Source organism: Perca fluviatilis, chromosome 1 (genome assembly GCF_010015445.1).
Source record: "Perca fluviatilis chromosome 1, GENO_Pfluv_1.0, whole genome shotgun sequence".
Classification (NCBI taxonomy): domain Eukaryota; kingdom Metazoa; phylum Chordata; class Actinopteri; order Perciformes; family Percidae; genus Perca; species Perca fluviatilis.
In genome coordinates this window covers 8669314-8686902 of record NC_053112.1, presented here as the reverse complement: position 1 = coordinate 8686902, position 17589 = coordinate 8669314, and the positions used below count along the sequence as shown (strand labels likewise).

General features: G+C 40.8%; 1 protein-coding gene across 4 annotated transcripts in view; it reads right to left on the bottom strand.

Annotated features, from left to right (window-relative positions):
* abcc10 (ATP-binding cassette, sub-family C (CFTR/MRP), member 10) overlaps positions 1-16732 on the bottom strand; it is a 30447-nt gene extending 13715 nt beyond the window's left edge. Inside the window, exons 1-13 of one of the 4 annotated variants that reach the window (XM_039808749.1) lie at positions 16676-16732; positions 16357-16433; positions 14953-15166; positions 11523-12888; positions 9519-9746; positions 8545-8701; positions 7297-7454; positions 5624-5703; positions 4666-4837; positions 4366-4464; positions 3092-3281; positions 882-959; positions 360-548 (exon numbers count right to left, since the gene is read on the bottom strand). In XM_039808749.1, coding sequence (XP_039664683.1) covers positions 360-548; positions 882-959; positions 3092-3281; positions 4366-4464; positions 4666-4837; positions 5624-5703; positions 7297-7454; positions 8545-8701; positions 9519-9746; positions 11523-12888; positions 14953-15128 — 2893 coding nt within the window. In that variant the 5' untranslated portion in view covers positions 15129-15166; positions 16357-16433; positions 16676-16732. Of the gene's footprint in view, positions 1-359; positions 549-881; positions 960-3091; positions 3282-4365; positions 4465-4665; positions 4838-5623; positions 5704-7296; positions 7455-8544; positions 8702-9518; positions 9747-11522; positions 12889-14952; positions 15167-16356; positions 16434-16662 lie in introns of all 4 variants that reach the window. The other 3 variants (XM_039808730.1, XM_039808757.1, XM_039808740.1) reach the window with 3 other exon arrangements.
* Positions 16733-17589: the final 857 nt, after the last annotated feature.

The window sequence follows — 17589 nt, the reverse complement described above, 5'->3', positions numbered from 1 at the left end:
TAGAATAGGAAAAGATGTTTATATGTCATTTTGACACAAATACATATTAATAAATGACATATTGATGTTTGAAAGTCTCTAGGTTTTGACATAAATGCAGATATAAATGTAATTTATTATTGATTTTCAAATATTGCACCTGTCAATACAGAACGAAATATTCTGCAGCCGATTAGTCCTTTATGACCAACCTGTTATGGACATAAATAAATCAACGAATGCATTAAATAAACTTGACATTCCTATTTAAATTGAAAAATGAGAATCACGATGTGATGCGCTTCAAATGCCCGTGAGCATCTGCTGAGCGACATCACTGCGCACAGATCGCGCTGAAAGGCCGAGCGGTCGGTCCAAACCTTGCATGAGGAGCAGAGACATCAGGATGGAGGCGGCCAGCACTCCGCCACAAGCAACCCAGTAGGTTCGGTAAACTTTCCACGCCAGCCCGCCCATCTGCTTCTGCTCCGCCCCCGACAGGTTGGGGTCATCATCCACACACAGATCAGGAGATAAACCCGGCTCCTCCTCCTCCTGCTCCACACCATCTGGTTAAAACCAAGAAGGGACGTGAAAATAATCAGATTTTTCCACAGCAATACCAGACTAAAACGACAATACTGCTCTGGAGAATTTATCCAGGTTTTCTGAGCCAGCTGTTTAGAGCATGTGTAAAAGTTGGCATCAAGAGGTAACCCAATGTGGAGGCATAAAAGAAAAATATATCCTCTAGGCACCATTAATGTCTGTTAAAGTTTTGTGACAATCCATCCATCAATTGTTGAGATATTTCAGTCTGGACCAAAGTGGTTGAAATCAAAAGCCGCACTGGTACATCCCTCCTTTTTCAGCCCAGCAGTTTTAACCCGAGGTGAACAAACCTTTCTCTTTCATGTTGTGGTCATTCTTCCGTTTCTTCGGCATGGCCTCGACCAAAGGAAGGATTTCTGCTGGTGTGCCTGTTCAACAGCAAAGGAACAGGACAGGTGGAATAAATAAAGGGCTCCAAAATCATAGTGCCTTGTTAGCAGAGTCTCCTTTGATTCAGAAAATAAAAATGTCTTTGAAAGTTGTAGACATCCAGTCAGCATTTATAGGTTCAACAACAAAGCATTTTTCAACTGTAAGAGCACATTTCACATTTCCTCTTCCATGTATTTTCTCAATGTTTATTTTGAAGCGTCAAGAGAAATAAGAGAGCTTATAAAAGCTCCTGATTACAGCCAACATGCTGTAGAATGAAGTAAGCTAAATACAACAACAAAAATCACAATCAGTTTTTCTGCCTTTGTATAACAACTTCCTTGTCTTGCTGGTGACACACTGGTTTATAATTGTTATACTCTCTCACTATGTCTCAGAATCAAGGTAAAAATAACATTGTATTGTTGTTAAGTCCTTTAAATTAAACAAGTTATTACAAAATGATGTGAATTACAACTGAATGAATGTAGCAACTTAACCTGACAGAAAATATATTTTCCTTGTTGTAATCTGCTCAAATATTTTGGAAAGTATGCTTTACCCTGCAGCGAATAAACTAAATACGGAATACTATAAAATAAACGATCAGAACAGAGGAAATAAAATATAAACAATTCCTGTTTTGTGCATTGAAGACGTCCCACTGATTCCCTGTCTTTGTAGAAGAGCTGCTGGAGGCTGATTTCTTGTTGGTGGTTGTTGGGGGGGGGGGTCTAACTGTGTGTCAATCACTGCTCATGCACATGCATTCATTCTCCCTTGTGGGGGGTGGGGCTTAGGATACCGTTTTGGGCTTTAGCGGAAAAGGGGGAGGGACAGAAAAGTTGTCGATCTTCAAATTTTTTGGCTAAGTCCTGGATCTTCACAATCCTACCTACGGCACCTTTAACTAAACAGAAAAGGTTTATGTAACTTGCAGTAAACTGAAATTGTAGGAAATCTTTTTATAAAGTATTTTTTGACCCTGCAGTGGATAAACTAAATACTGCATATATATTATCTGTCTGTCTGGTCCACCATAATTAATCATAAACAATAAGTTGTCCTGATTTTGCTGGTAAACCCTGACGATTCAGTACTTGTGAGTGATGATTAAATGAAGAACAAATGCTAAATATCACTGCATCCCAACCAAAGGAGTTGATTTATGGAACAGCTGCAGTGAAGAGATGAAATCATATACAACAATGAGCAATTTTAAGAGACTATTTAAAATGAATATGGTGAATGGATACGAGAAGGACTCCAGGTGATTGTATTGTGTACTGACTGTATGGTTCCTGGCTTATATATGATGTCTAGTTTGGATGGGTTATTATTTGGATTGATGTAGATAGAAGAAAAAGAAGTAAATGGACGGGAAAGAAAAAAAATGTGTATATGTATGTGTGTATGCTTGTATGTATGCATGTGTGTCTATGTGTATGCATGTGTTTATGTGCGTGTAGGTAAGTAGATACACTGTACATGTATATACATGTATACATATATAAATAAGTGAAGCATCAAATTGTTTTGTATTTAAAGGTGCCCTCCCACACACATTTCATGACTTTGTGGTAATGTCTGAAGGTCTACCATGGACTGGTTACCTTGTTTCAAGCCATTCTAGCGCGGTATAGAAAGCCTGCAGGAAGACTCGGCTCAATTTCTGCCAGTTCTCATTAATATTCAACAAACTAAGCTGTTTGAATCTGATTGGCTAACAGCTAGCCAATGAGAGCCTGGCTGTCATAATCCTTTACCCAGCCCAGGCAACATGATGTCAGACTGACCAGCTTTAGTAATTGGCCTGATTTCTCTGCTTTTTCTGTTCAGTGTCTAGAGCTGACAGAGGAGGTAGCAGTTCATTTTCACATTCACAACATAACACAAACACATATGGACCTGACATATTTTAAAAAATCCAAGTAAAAACGGTTTTGTGTGGCAGGGCACCTTTAACTAAAGTAGAAAAGTTGAAAAAGGGGGTTGGACCAGAAAAGTTTTTTTTTTCTTCCCACTCATTTTTTAACAAAGTGGAAAATAAAACCAAGATCATGAAAGCATTTAATGAAACAACCACATGTGACATTTCCACCCGTCAGATCCAGATTTGAGTTTCTACCTGTTTTGACGATGGTTCCATTGTCCATTAGGACGACCATGTCGGCCTTGTCGACAAACTCTATGCGGTGTGTGCAAAGGATTCTGGTCTTCCCCCTGAGGAGCTCCATGATGCACCTCTTCATGAGGTGTTCGGCCACGTCGGTGTCAACCGCTGCCAGCGGATCATCGAGGAGGTAGATGTCTTTGTCCTGCAAAAAAATAAGGAGAGAGAGTCGCATCACACGATACACCTGCTGATTACTACTATGCTCTTCTGGTTTCATTGTTGTAAACTATCAGGCATAAGGATATCAGGTCTGGTGAGTCGGTGATCTCCTTTAAGTCCCTTCTTAAAAACAAACTTTCGAGGAGTACACCTCTATTTGTGGGCGCACGTTCTACAAGGTGAGCTACCCAGGCGCCCTACCTGATTTTATTTGAGCTTGAACTAGTGCTGCTCGATTATGGAAAAAAATAATAATCACCATAATTATTATTATTATTATTATTATTATTATTATTATTATTATTATAATATGTTTATTTAAGACTTAGTGTCCTACATGTAGATAGTACAGCTAACATAGGGATTAACGGACAGGCCTCTCAAACCACCAACTTAACTTCTTCTAATAAAAGATGGATCTAATAAAATCTAAATTAAATTAAATTAATCTCTAACTATTTTGATAATCGATTTATTGGTTTGAGTCATTTTGTGAAAACCTTGCATGTCCAAAACCGTTGTTTTTTAGGAAATGAAAATAGGCTAATTTGAACACATTTCGTTGAGCTATTTACCTCAGACAAAATTAGAGCTGGAAAGATTAGTTGTCAACTATTTGCAAATAATTGTATTCTGTTTTTATTTACGTTTAACACAACGTCCCAACTCCATTGGAATTGGGGTTTGTAAATAAAATTTTTAAATTCTCTGTTTCCAGCTTCTTAAATGGATTTTGTTCTAATATTAATATTATATATATATATATTATATATAATATTGTTCTAGTTTCTTCTCTCCTCTGTGACAGTAAACTGAATATCTTTGAGTTGTGGACAAAACAAGACATTTGAGGATGTCCTCTTGGGCTTTTTGGGAAACACTGATTGACGGTTTTCACCATTTTATAGACAGAAAATAATCGACAGATTAATCGACAATGAAAATAATCTTTAGTTGCAGCCCCTAATCACATTCTGAAGTGCTTTGATCCTTGTTGTCTGCAGACGAACACGTTTGCATGTCTCTCTGAGCTGAAAGCAGACGGCCGGTGTGTGCAGAGGACTGACCATGTAAACAGCTCTGGCGAGGACTACTCGAGCCTTCTGTCCTCCGCTCAGGGTCACTCCGTTCTCTCCCACTTCCGTCTTGTCACCATTTGGCAAAACCTGAAGACACATTTTAGAACAAGATAAACATATTCTTTGTAAATCTTTCTCTGAGTAACCAGGGCCTTCGTGCTAGAATGAATAGCTGTGGATGCGGGGAGGGGCCCATAGAAAATGCCTTTCTACAGGGCCCAGAATTTTGTGCTATGCCCCTGAGTAATACACAATCAAGAAAAGACATAAAGGGTAAAGTAATCGTACGTTGAGGTCGTCTGAGAGAGCGCAGGCCTGTATCACAGCCTGGTAGAAGACGGGATCGTAGTCTTTGCCAAACAGGATGTTGTCCCGTACTGAGGCATTCTGGATCCACGGCTCCTGAGACGCCAGACCGAAGCCGGCCTCTCTGTCTGCGACATACACCACTCCACTCAGCCTGCACAGACGGTAGGAAGACTGGGGAATCTCAGATGTTCTTATGCACAGTTATTCAATCTCACCTGAGCACAACAGCAAAGAGCGTTGGGACTTCTGTGACTCAAAACACTGTTTGAAGACCTAAAAGTTGTTGTTTTTTCCTATCTATTAAAGCAGCTTCTATGAAGGACAGAAAAGTCTAGTTCCCAGTAGAGTTGGGATGAAAAGTATCATCTAATGGCGTGAAAGTGTAGAACAAATACATACAAGAACATGTATACATAAATGACATACTTGTAAATTAATTTATAAAGTTGTAGGACACTCCCTAAACCTCCTGTTACAATTCCTTTTCTATCTCTGGTAGAAAATATGATCTTGAAACTCCACAATTCAAGCAAACCTGAATCATCTTTCAACGTAACCATGTCCACTGGAATATTTCAAGTGATGTTTCAGAGGAAATGGAGTAACGGACGTTCATTGATATGACATATTTGCGCACTATGGTTTTAAGTAAAAGTACAATAAAAAGTCCTGCATTCAAAACCTGACTTATGTAAAAGTAGCTATAAGCAAAAAATGGACTTTTCAACTTTTCATGGTTTCAGCTTTGTGACGATGCATTTTCCAGCTGATCCAAGAGGCTTTTTAAAGACTTTATTTAGCTTAAGAAGTAGCAGAATTGTCTCAACACGTAAAGGAACACTTCATCCTTCAGTTTATCATGAACATTCAACACATCTGGAGATGCATGTTTTTTTACTGGTCAGGAAAGGGATGAATGTAGTGAAGAGAAATGTACCTGTTGAGTTCTCCAGTGAGAGCAGCCAGAAGGGAACTCTTCCCACAGCCGACCTTCCCCACCACCACAACCAGAGAGCCCTAAACCAGACAGACGTCGACACTTTACGTTACTGCTCTTAACCTGCCACGCACTGACGCCAAGATTCAACATTAAAAACAAATGTCAGATGGAAAGAAATAGATCTTTACTTCAAACCTGCATTACATCTCATCCAGGTGACGAATCATTTTATTTGACTTCACTTCAGTTATGTTAAAGACACAGCACTGAATTTTAGATTCAAGCTTTCATTCGACAAGTTGTTATACAAACATCTGCAGCTCAGTTAAGTTTCCTTGAAGGTCCAATGTGTGGGAATTTCTCCTATTGTGTTGAGATCGTATATCGCAGTCAACTCTCTCGCACCACGCAGTTCAAGGTAGGTATTACAGCTACGGTAGCCTTCACGCTTCAAAAAGCTGGCCTCTTGCTCTTTTCAATATCCTTTTTGTTTTTCCTAAAATCTGGATTTTGAATACGTGTGGTCCTCCATGTTTCCTTCTTCAAACTTGCCGGGGGACGGGAAGCTACGATACCCGTTAGCAGCGTTAGCAGCAGCTGTGAGTTTATCATGTGACAGCGAAAAACGTGAAAGGTGGAGCAGTATGTCCTGTATGTCCTTCACACTTACACACACACACACACACACACACACACACACACACACACACACACCAACACACACACACCACACACACACACACACACACACACACACACACACACACACACACACACACACACACACACACACACACACACACACACACACACACACACGTCCTGTATGTCCCTTACCGGCTAACGTATTTCAAGATGGAGCATGAATATGGAGCATCTACCCCAAGTCATGCGAATGCAAACGTAAAATAGGAAAACTTGGAATTGATGGTGGAGGTAAATATTCATGAAAAAGGACAAGTTTGTGAACGGGCAACACAGATTTTGATAATGAACAACTAAACACGTTACACACTGGACCTTTAAAAAGTATTTTGGGAAAGAAAAGAAGAGGTTTTATAAATACTGTCGTGGGATTGTTTCGTTCCAGTGTCGTCTGAGCACATTTATTATTTATTTATTTATTCTTCTAATTCTTTCTTTTTTAGAGGAAATTTGATTTTAATTAGACTTTTAAATTGCCTCCTCCACACTGGTTTAGCTGGGGCGCTGAACCACAAACAGACAAGACAAAGGCAGTAAAGTAATTCACATATTTTATTAGGGGTGGGGGGAAAAAATCAATACAGCATAGTATCGCAATATTTTCTGTGGCAATACTGTATCGATCACAGACACCAAGTATCGATCTTTTATGATATATGTGTTGGTCAGTTTGTCTGCTTTGTCTGATTTTGCAGCAATACAATTGAAGTGAGATGAACAAACAGAGAAATGTATCTTTTTAGATAAAACAGATGTTGACAAAGTTTCCTTTTGGGGACACAATTTGAAATTGGGAAAAATTTGAAGTTGGAAAAAAGGTAATAAATTGCAATATATCGCAGAATATTGCAATATGTTTGAAATCGCAATAATATCGTATCGTAAGTATCGTGATGATATCGTATCGTGAGGCCTCTGGTGATTCCCACCCCTATATTTTATATGCGTTAACAGATGGTTTGTACCTTGGTGATGTGGAGAGTGAGACCGTGCAGCAGCAGGCTCCCTTCAGCGGCTCCAGTTTTAGTTTCTCCCTCTTTCTTCTGGTTGGGACCGTCGGGCCCCTGCCAGGAAAATGTCCCCTGGCTCAACAGGATCGACGTCTGACTGTCCTCAGGAGACACTAGGACAGATATGGAAATAAATATTATTATTTTTAACAGGGGTGGGAATCACAGGGTACCTCCCGATACGATACCGATAATATCACGATCCAGCAACCCTGCGATAATCAATATATTGCTAAACAAGCCTATAATCACGATATCGGTCTAACTATCAATACAAAATGCCAGTGAAAAGGTTAAGTGCAGGTTTTCTCTCTTTATTCACGGCAAACTGTTAGAAAACAGGACAATTCTGCAGCACAAGTTTGTTAGTCTGTAAATTTAAATCACAGAGCTATTGAGCAACCACGCGTCCAGACTTAAACGTGGCTGGGGCATCTGTTATTTTCCTCAAACTGCTGTCAGCCGTCCCGTAGAAAACCTCTTCCTCTTCGGCTAGTTAACTGATGTTCAAGCTTCTCTCATTCATGTGTTGGGCGTTGGCCTGTCACAATAACACATTTTGCTGGACGATAAATTGTCCCAGAAATTATTGCAATAAACGATAATATAATATCATTCATCAAGTGCTCCCACACTGCAGCTGTCGCGTTTGGCTTTGAAACCAATTCCATCTTTTTTTTTTATTCCTCCAACTCTCAACTAGCTTATTCTCTGGCTATACTCCCCACGCGGCTCTTTTAGCGACGCTGGAAGCAGGGAAATCTTTTCAGAGCAAAAAGGACAACGATATAATGCCACATCAATATTTTGCCCCACCCCTTATTTATAATGATATATGATTAGAATAACATTTATTAACCTTTGAAAGGCTAGTCAATGTAAGTGTTTTGTACAAGAAACTTATCAGGATTCAGTGGTCAACAGTGCATTTGCTGAGGTTTCTAAATTACTTACTTACTTTACACCCCTTTAAAATAATAACAGTAAATGCAACAGTTCTGGTTGTGATGATCAATAAAGTTGTAAATCAGAAGAGCTGAAAATGCTGTGGAACTTCACAAATTGTTTTATGTTTCTATACAGTGACAGTTTTCAACAGACCGACCAAAATGGGATCAAATAAATACGACACTATGGCCTGTTTTTTGGTTGTTGATTAACCCCCAAAAACACCTACGCACAAACTTCAGAGCGGCATCCTACCCAGGGCGTAGTGCGCCTGCAGATCCTGGTTGGTCAGTTTGAAGAAGCGCTGGATTCGATCCAGAGACACTTTGGCCTCCAGGATGCCGTTGAGCACCCAGGGGAACGAGTTGAGTGGGATGATCAACATTCCCACCAGAGCCAGCGTGGTGAACACCTGCAGGGGGGAGGGGGGGTGTAATTTACCACTGAGTCATCACACATACTACAACCTGCATTCAAAAAGGCTTCTCATCAAATGTTTTCACAAAAGCGCAGACTCTTTTAGGCTCCCATCAGTCTTTTTGACTGGACCGGCAAATCAATGGAGCTTGTTATAAAGCCTAACTTAAAAATAGTAACATTAGACAATTTTTCTGCCTCTTTTTAGGTGACAGGAGTGAAAATCCTTAACATTTGTTGTGTTCTGGTTTCAGAATGATGAAGACAGTTGGAGAACAGTTAGATATGATACAGAATTACTAATTTACTCCTGATTATCTTCAATGGATAACCTGAAAGGGATGGTTCGGAGTAATTTCACCCTAGGGTCCTTTGCACCATGACCTTGAGCCAAATATTATTGGCTTTTTTTTAAAATATACTCCTGGTGTACTTACAAACTTTCCAATCCCTTGTTTTATGAGTATATAACCTATTTGTACTACTGTAGAAGTTTGGTACCATTCCTAGCATTATTACTGGAGTAATTTACGAGATACACTTTTGGTTCCATTAGCGCCTGCACTAAGCCACTCGGCTGATAGCGCTAACTCGCCCAATGTTCGACCACGGGAAAAAAGCTTTTTTTGTTGGCTCGAGGTGATGGTGATGGTGCAAAACTACTCCAAACCATCCCTTTAATTGAAGGAGCTTTGATTAAATGCATTGTTAGCTCTTTGTGAAATTATTCATAATCCCCTCCGAGCTCACCATTTGCTTCAACACAGTTTTATTTCAAAGCATCTGGAAAAAAAAAAAAGAAGCTTCCCCACCTTGGCTGCAGTCAGCTGGTTTCCCAGCAGCACGTACGTGACGAAGTTGAGGATGGAGATGACCACGGGCAGAGCAGCCCAGGTGTAAACACACATGGCGTCCAGGTACTTGAGGGCTTTGAGGTGGGACAGCTCTTGTTTACGACAGTCGGAGACCTTCTGCGTAAAATGAGGCTCCCAGTTGTAGAACTTGATGATGCGAATGCCAAAGAGGATCTCGGTCATTAACTGGGACAGAAAAATCACAGATTTAAGAGAACAATCTGAATTTAAACGTTCTTCTTGGGTAAATACTGCTGAACTCAATAGTAGGCAGGCAACAGGAGACAAAGGGAGCAATGAAACACAACAGCTATCAAACTACTAAAATTTACAGAGACCGCGTTTTTTACAGTGTGTTCAGGGAACAGGCAGCTAGCAGCTAGTGAGGAGATGTTTTTTACAGTGTGTTCAGGGGACAGACAGCTAGCAGATAGTGAGGAGATGTTTTTTTACAGTGTGTTCAGGGACAGACAGCTAGCAGATAGTGAGGAGATGTTTTTTACAGTGTGTTCAGGGGACAGACAGCTAGCAGATAGTGAGGAGATGTTTTTTACAGTGTGTTCAGGGGACAGGCAGCTAGCAGATAGTGAGGAGATGTTTTTTACAGTGTGTTCAGGGGACAGACAGCTAGCAGATAGTGAGGAGATGTTTTTTACAGTGTGTTCAGGAGACAGACAGCTAGCAGATAGTGAGGAGATGTTTTTTACAGTGTGTTCAGGGGACAGGCAGCTAGCAGATAGTGAGGAGATGTTTTTTTACAGTGTGTTCAGGGGACAGACAGCTAGCGGATAGTGAGGAGATGTTTTTTACAGTGTGTTCAGGAGACAGGCAGCTAGCAGATAGTGAGGAGATATTTTTTACAGTGTGTTCAGGAGACAGGCAGCTAGCAGATAGTGAGGAGATGTTTTTTACAGTGTGTTCAGGGGACAGGCAGCTAGCAGATAGTGAGGAGATGTTTTTTACAGTGTGTTCAGGAGACAGGCAGCTAGCAGATAGTGAGGAGATGTTTTTTACAGTGTGTTCAGGGGACAGGCAGCTAGCAGATAGTGAGGAGATGTTTTTTACAGTGTGTTCAGGGGACAGGCAGCTAGCAGATAGTGAGGAGATGTTTTGACATCGCTTAGAGCACCTTTAAAGATTTTATATAGATAATTTCACTAGAAATTAACAATGAACTATAAATTTAAACATTATTTTAAGCTTGAATTAAGAAACGCAATCAAAAAAAACAAAAAAAATGTATCCTAAATGAATGCAATTCCATTTATTTTTTATATATATCATATCGTCACTGTTGGGCAGAAACCTTGTATCTCCATATTTTCATTTTTTTCATATATCAATGGTATTGGTCAGCCTTTACTTCTGTCTGTGGGTTTAACAAATATTTAAAGATGGATTAGGTGATTTGCTTTAAGGCTGCAACTAAAGATTATTTTCATTTTCAATTAATCTGTTGATTACTTTCTCCATTAATGGATTAGTTGTTTGGTCTATAAAATGTCTGAAAATGGTGAAAAAAGTCGACGAGTGTTTCCCCAAGTCCAAGATGACGTCCTCAAATGTCTTGTTTTGTCAACTCAAAGATATTCAGTTTTACAGAGGAGTAAAGAAAGTGGAAAATATTCAAATTAAACAAGCTGGAATCAGAGATTTTTTAATTTTAATTTAATAGTTGACAACTCATCGATTAATTGAATAATCTTTCCAGCTCTAATTTCGTCTGAGGTAAATAGCTCAATGAAATGTTTTCAAATTAGCCTTTTTTTATTTCCGACGATATGTGTCATATATCCAAATATGTCGATATAGATTTTTCTGTAATACGTCAAAATACAATGGTGATATGATGGTAATATGATCAATCATTATTATAATGATTATCATTGCTGCCACCATCGTGTCCACAACCATTATTACTTTTCGTCCCGCCCGACTTGTAGAAAAAAAAAACGTTCTCACCTTAACGCGGCTGTCCTTGTGCCTGAGCATGTGTTGGTTGTTGCTAAGGATACGGGTAGCGAGGAACTTGTTGAAAGGCACCAGCAGCAGAGCCACGGCCAGCCCTCCGAGGAAAGCCACGCCCACCTGCAGGTACAGCAGATAGAGGGTGATAACAAACCGGAAGGGAAGGCTCCACAGCTCGTGGAAACTGCTGCAGAAGTTGACCACGCGGTCGGTGTCCGTGCTCATTAGGTTCACCACCTCTCCCATCGTGGTGCCGGCCAGGCTGCTGCCGCTGACCTGCAGGGCTTTGCCGTAAATGGCCGACACGAGAGCGGCGCGCGCCGACAGCGCCACCTTGGAGACCTCGAAGACGAAGATGTTTTGGAAGAAGGAAGAGAGAAGGGTGGTGGCAAAGAGCCCCAGAGCGCACCAGGCCCCCCAGCTCACAGGAGCTTCCCTGTCCTCCATGAAGTTTAACAGACTGCTGAGGAGCAGGGGCCCTGCGAAGCTCAGCATGTTGACCGTCACCTTCAGCACACCGAGGATGTAGTAACGCAACCCAAACGCCTTGTGCAGCACCCTGAGCAGTCCTACATCCCCCTCCAGCTCCAGCGGTTCCTCCTGGTAACTCCAGCTGCCGCTCAGGAGGTTTCTGCTGACCGGCCTGGGCCACGGATCCTGTCCGTTACGGACCGCTGCCCCGCGTCGGCAGGCTTCCCAGCACTGGTGGAAGTACCGACAAACCACAGTAGTCCGTAGTTTCCGAGGGAGGTGGTAAACATCAGCTGGCCTGTCCAGCTCGCCTCGCTGCCCCCGTCTGAGGAGAGGGTCCAACCACAGGTAGAAGAGCCGAGAGATGCCACCGCTCCCGTCCTCGGCCACCATCTCACCCGTGTCCGGATGGGCGCGCTCTGGGACGAGCGGGGATCCATCCACGGCGTTGATATACAGAGTGTATCCGGCATCAGTGATGCAGGGAAATGCAAATGCCAGAATGTAAACCAGAAGGGGGAGCGTGCGGGCTGAGGCAAGCACAAAACGAGCCAGTTGAAGAGGTTCTGTGAGGTTCAAATATTCCTGATTGTCGCAGTAAATCGTCAAGGTGACGACCAGGTTTGGGACAGACAGGAGAACCAGCAGCAGCAGCAGAGGAGGTCCTCTGGTTCTCCTGAAAGCGGTCCTCTGGAGCACCGTGATGGCACCGAAGTGGACCAGCCAGGCCAGGATGGCACTGCCGTCAGCTAGGACGTCCAGGTACAAGTCCGTCCGCTGGAGGAGGCTCGCCAGGACGACATCTGCGGTGAAGAGCAGCGCCGCCAGCAGAGCCGACACCCACCGGAGTGTCCAACCACAGGGAGGAGACGACCGGAGGAGGTCGCACCTACAAAGCAGAAATATTATTACTGACAATACTTCCGATGCATGATATTTAAAGGTCCCATGACATGGTGCTCTTTGGATGCTTTTATATAGGCCTTAGTGGTCCCCTACTGTATCTGAAGTCTCTTTTATATAGGCCTTAGTGGTCCCCTAATACTGGATCTGAAGTCTCTTTTATATAGACCTTAGTGGTCCCCTAATACTGGATCTGAAGTCTCTTTTATATAGATGTTAGTGGTCCCCTAATACTGTATCTGAAGTCTCTTTTATATAGGCCTTAGTGGTCCCCTAATACTGGATCTGAAGTCTCTTTTATATAGACCTTAGTGGTCCCCTAATACTGGATCTGAAGTCTCTTTTATATAGACCTTAGTGGTCCCCTAATACTGTATCTGAAGTCTCTTTTATATAGATGTTAGTGGTCCCCTAATACTGTATCTGAAGTCTCTTTTATATAGACCTTAGTGGTCCCCTAATACTGTATCTGAAGTCTCTTTTATATAGACCTTAGTGGTCCCCTAATACTGTATCTGAAGTCTCTTTTATATAGGCCTTAGTGGTCCCCTAATACTGTATCTGAAGTCTCTTTTATATAGGCCTTAGTGGTCCCCTAATACTGTATCTGAAGTCTCTTTTATATAGGCCTTAGTGGTCCCCTAATACTGTATCTGAAGTCTCTTTTATATAGACCTTAGTGGTCCCCTAATACTGTATCTGAAGTCTCTTTTATATAGACCTTAGTGGTCCCCTAATACTGTATCTGAAGTATCTTTTATATAGACCTTAGTGGTCCCCTAATACTGTATCTGAAGTCTCTTTCCCGAAATTCAAACTTTGTGCAGAATTACAGCCACTAGAGCCAGTCCCACAATGAGCTTTCCTTAGGATGAGCCATTTCTGTGTCTGTAGCTATTGAGGAGGAGAGAGGGGGGGGGGGCAAGGTGGAGGGTGGGGGTGTAGCCTTGACCAACTGCCACTTTCCTCTTTTGAAAGCCATGATGTCTCTCTCCCATGGGTGGGCCAAATTCTCTGGGCGGGCAAAGCAGAGAAAGGGGAGGTAACCTTGCTCCTTATGACCTCATTAGGAGAAGATTCCTGATTGGTCCATCTGAGCTTTCATTTTCTCAAAGGCAGAGCAGGATACCCAGGGCTCTGTTTACACCTATCACCATTTCTAGCCACTGGGGGACCATAGGCAGGCTGGGGGAACGCATATTAATGTTAAAAAACCTCAAAGTGAAATTTTCATGCCATGGGACCTTTTAAAGTAATTTTTTTTTTGTGGCCAATACTGATAAAATAACATACCATTTTTGTTAAAATACGAAACTTTCAGATTGATAAGTTTAATTTCCCACTCTCTAAACCAAAGTTTAGAGGAACTTCACCATCATTTTTTTTTTTTTACTTTGACTCCGCGGACATTTCACTGATGTTAACAAACAGCATGGTGTTACCCTTTACCAAATGACCTTTGTAGTTCATGAATAAACTGTCTGGAGTCTAGACAGTTTACATCAGCTTTCGGTTTGCCAACGGTTCAAGACTAAACTGTCTGTTCTCAGTTCACTAGCGAGGTGGTTCAGACAGTTCAGTTCACTGGACTACTACAGTCGGAGCTTCAAACAAGCACTTAACGATTCGGGGAACAAATCTTTTGTGAACTGATCCCAGTAATTCACTACACTAAAAAGAACAATTTGCCCACCGATAGTCTGGACAGACCAAGGTGTGTGAATGATCCATCCATCCATCCATCTTCAACCAGTTATCCCGAGTCGGGTCGCGGGGGAAGAAGCTCCAGCAGGGGGCCCCAAACTTCCCTTTCCCGAGCCACATTAGCCAGCTCTGACTGGGGGGATCCCGAGGCTTTCCCAGACCGGGGTGGAGATATAATCTCTCCACCTAGTCCTGGGTCTTCCCCGAGGCCTCCTCCCAGCTGGACAGGCCTGGAACACCTCCGTAGGGAGGCGCCCAGGGGGCATCCTTACCAGATACCTGAACGTGTGTGAATGATATCAGAGTAAAGTCTCTGTTTTATGTTTTGCTGATAGGTATGACTTACCTTGACATGCTGATGTAGCAGGCACTGAAAATAGCCAACCCTGCATGAGGCAGGACTCCGAGGACCAGTTGGTTGAAACAGGGGCTGACGTGTCCATCCTGCCACACGGGGAAAGGATTCTGCTCGTCTGCATGACAGAGGCCTGCGACCAGCTCTGCTGGTCCAAAGACTCTCATTCCTCCTCTTACTTGACTGCCGTCATTCTAGAAAATATCTAAGGAGCAAAAAAACAATGTGAGTTTCTAACTGTAAAGGATAGAGAGATAAGATAAGAGATAGATAAGATAAGATAAGATAGACTTCATTGATCCCACAATAGGGAAATCCACTTGTCACAGCAGCTCATTGCAGCACCACAAATAACAAAAATACACATAAAATACAAATAGGATAGAAAAATACACAAAGAATAAAATAGGAAAAAGAAGAGAGTAATAACGGTAACATGTACACTATAAACACTTCTTGTATTTACAGGTAGGGAGATTATATATATATATATATATATATATATATATATATATATATATATATATATACACACACAGATGACTATAAAACTGACAAACTGGCATATTGCACAGGTCACAGTAAGATATTCAGAGTAATAAATAACTATAAATAGTGCAGAATATTGGCTGTGTTGAGTGTTGGCTCATGTTATTGTTAACGAGTCTGACTTCTGCTGGAATGAGGGACCTGCAGTAGCTCTTATTCCTGCACTGAGGGTGCAGCAGTCGGCTGCTGAGGGAACTCACAGTCTCATGCAGGGGATGAGAAGTGTTCCCCCTTGATTGCAGATAAAAGATATGCTAGTTATTCTTCTAGCCAGCAATATGAAAACAGACAGATTTACCGGACGCGCCTGTCTGCCTTTAGAGACCAAGTTGTGAGTTACAGAGCAGATAAAAAGGTGAGAAACTAAAGCACCATGTCTAAGTTTCAGGTTTGGGACTGATTATTAAACGATAAAACTTTTATTGACATTTTACTTTTAGTATTGACAAAAATATGTCTGGTAAGATTCATGATTTGTTTACTTATTATTTGATTAGAATGATTAGTTTCAAAACTTGGTAAATTTTGTTCAGGAACCCTACATTACTATTCAAAAGTCCAATCCGTTGTCATGATGCCTTTCTTCTTTCCTTAAATAATGGCTTTCAACTAATCTAATCATCAGAGATAAAAGCAGTATAAAATGTTGCAACCATTTGCCCCCACCCCAAATACCAAATTGATTTTGAATAGAAGTTTGAAGTTTGAATGACAGCTTTCTGTTAAGTAGTCAGACTAGTCCAGCTAGCCAAAGCGGATGGCCTACAAATGCAAAACACCATCAACATTCAACACTTTTTCAAGGAGAAGATAGAGTTATAAACTAAAACAACAAATTTAACATACTTCACTCACATTTGTTGATAGTTTCTCATCATAAATGTGTTTCGGTTTAACCACTCGTGTCGCAGAAAAATGGGAACCTGTTAAAACGACAGAGATAAAGATGTTTCCTGACTAGAACCAACCAGCTGGATCTACTAGCTAATGTAAACAAATGAGGTCAGCTAACTTAGCTGACAAAATAGCATCCTGTTTGAACGGCAATGTCATGCTAACACAAATAGTATGTAAATAAAACACTAACGACATAAACCAGTGCTTAATACAACAAAATAACATCACTAATGCAATGTAATTAACATAAGCGACCTTTAAATATTACCGGCTTTCATCTAGCTAGCAGGAAATACTTTTGTCGATTCCTGATGACGCACGCCACAAGCTTTTCAAAATAAATGTCGTGTGCGACAGAAATACTGTATGTATGTATCAAATACTGTATGTATTTATCATTGACATATAAAAGATGTTTATGAGCAAACTCTAAGCAGCAAGAACAGTCCTGCATTAAAACATTTATAAGTGTTAGCAACAAAATGTACTTAAAATATCAAAAGTAAAAGTACTCATTAGGCAGAATGGCTCCTTTCAAAGTTTTGAAAAATATATTATTTTGTTTCTATCATTAACAAATACAAAGAAGAGCGTGTTAAAGCTGTAGTTCGTCTCGGTGGAGAGTATTTCAGATACTGTGTACTAGTGAGTAATTAGTACAGTATAGTTTTTTATGTAAATAAATGCAGTGAAGTAAAGTGTACAATATTTTCCTCTGATATGTATATGACATTCCACCAATGATAAAGAAATATGCAGAATAACAAGACAATAAATGGTTCAATTTTTTAAAGACAAATAAAAGCTTAAAGTGAAGTTTTGAAGTTGGGCCAGTATAACATTGTTGCCACATTGTTACATAAAAGATATTTAAAATGTTAATGTTACTGTACCATCTGTATATCATAATGTAATATATATATATATATATATATATATATATATATATATATATATATATATATATATACATACTGTATATCATAATGACATTGAATGCTCGTCTCCGCCTTTAAAAAGGATGGACTGTTTAAACTGCAGGGACAATGATGAAAAAACTTTATTGTCCCATCCCTGACAAAGTCTGATATGTTATATTTTTACAAAAAGACTAAGGACTAAATAAAGCTATTACTAAATTAAAAAGATTTTATATTTATAATTCATCCTAAAATGGTAGTA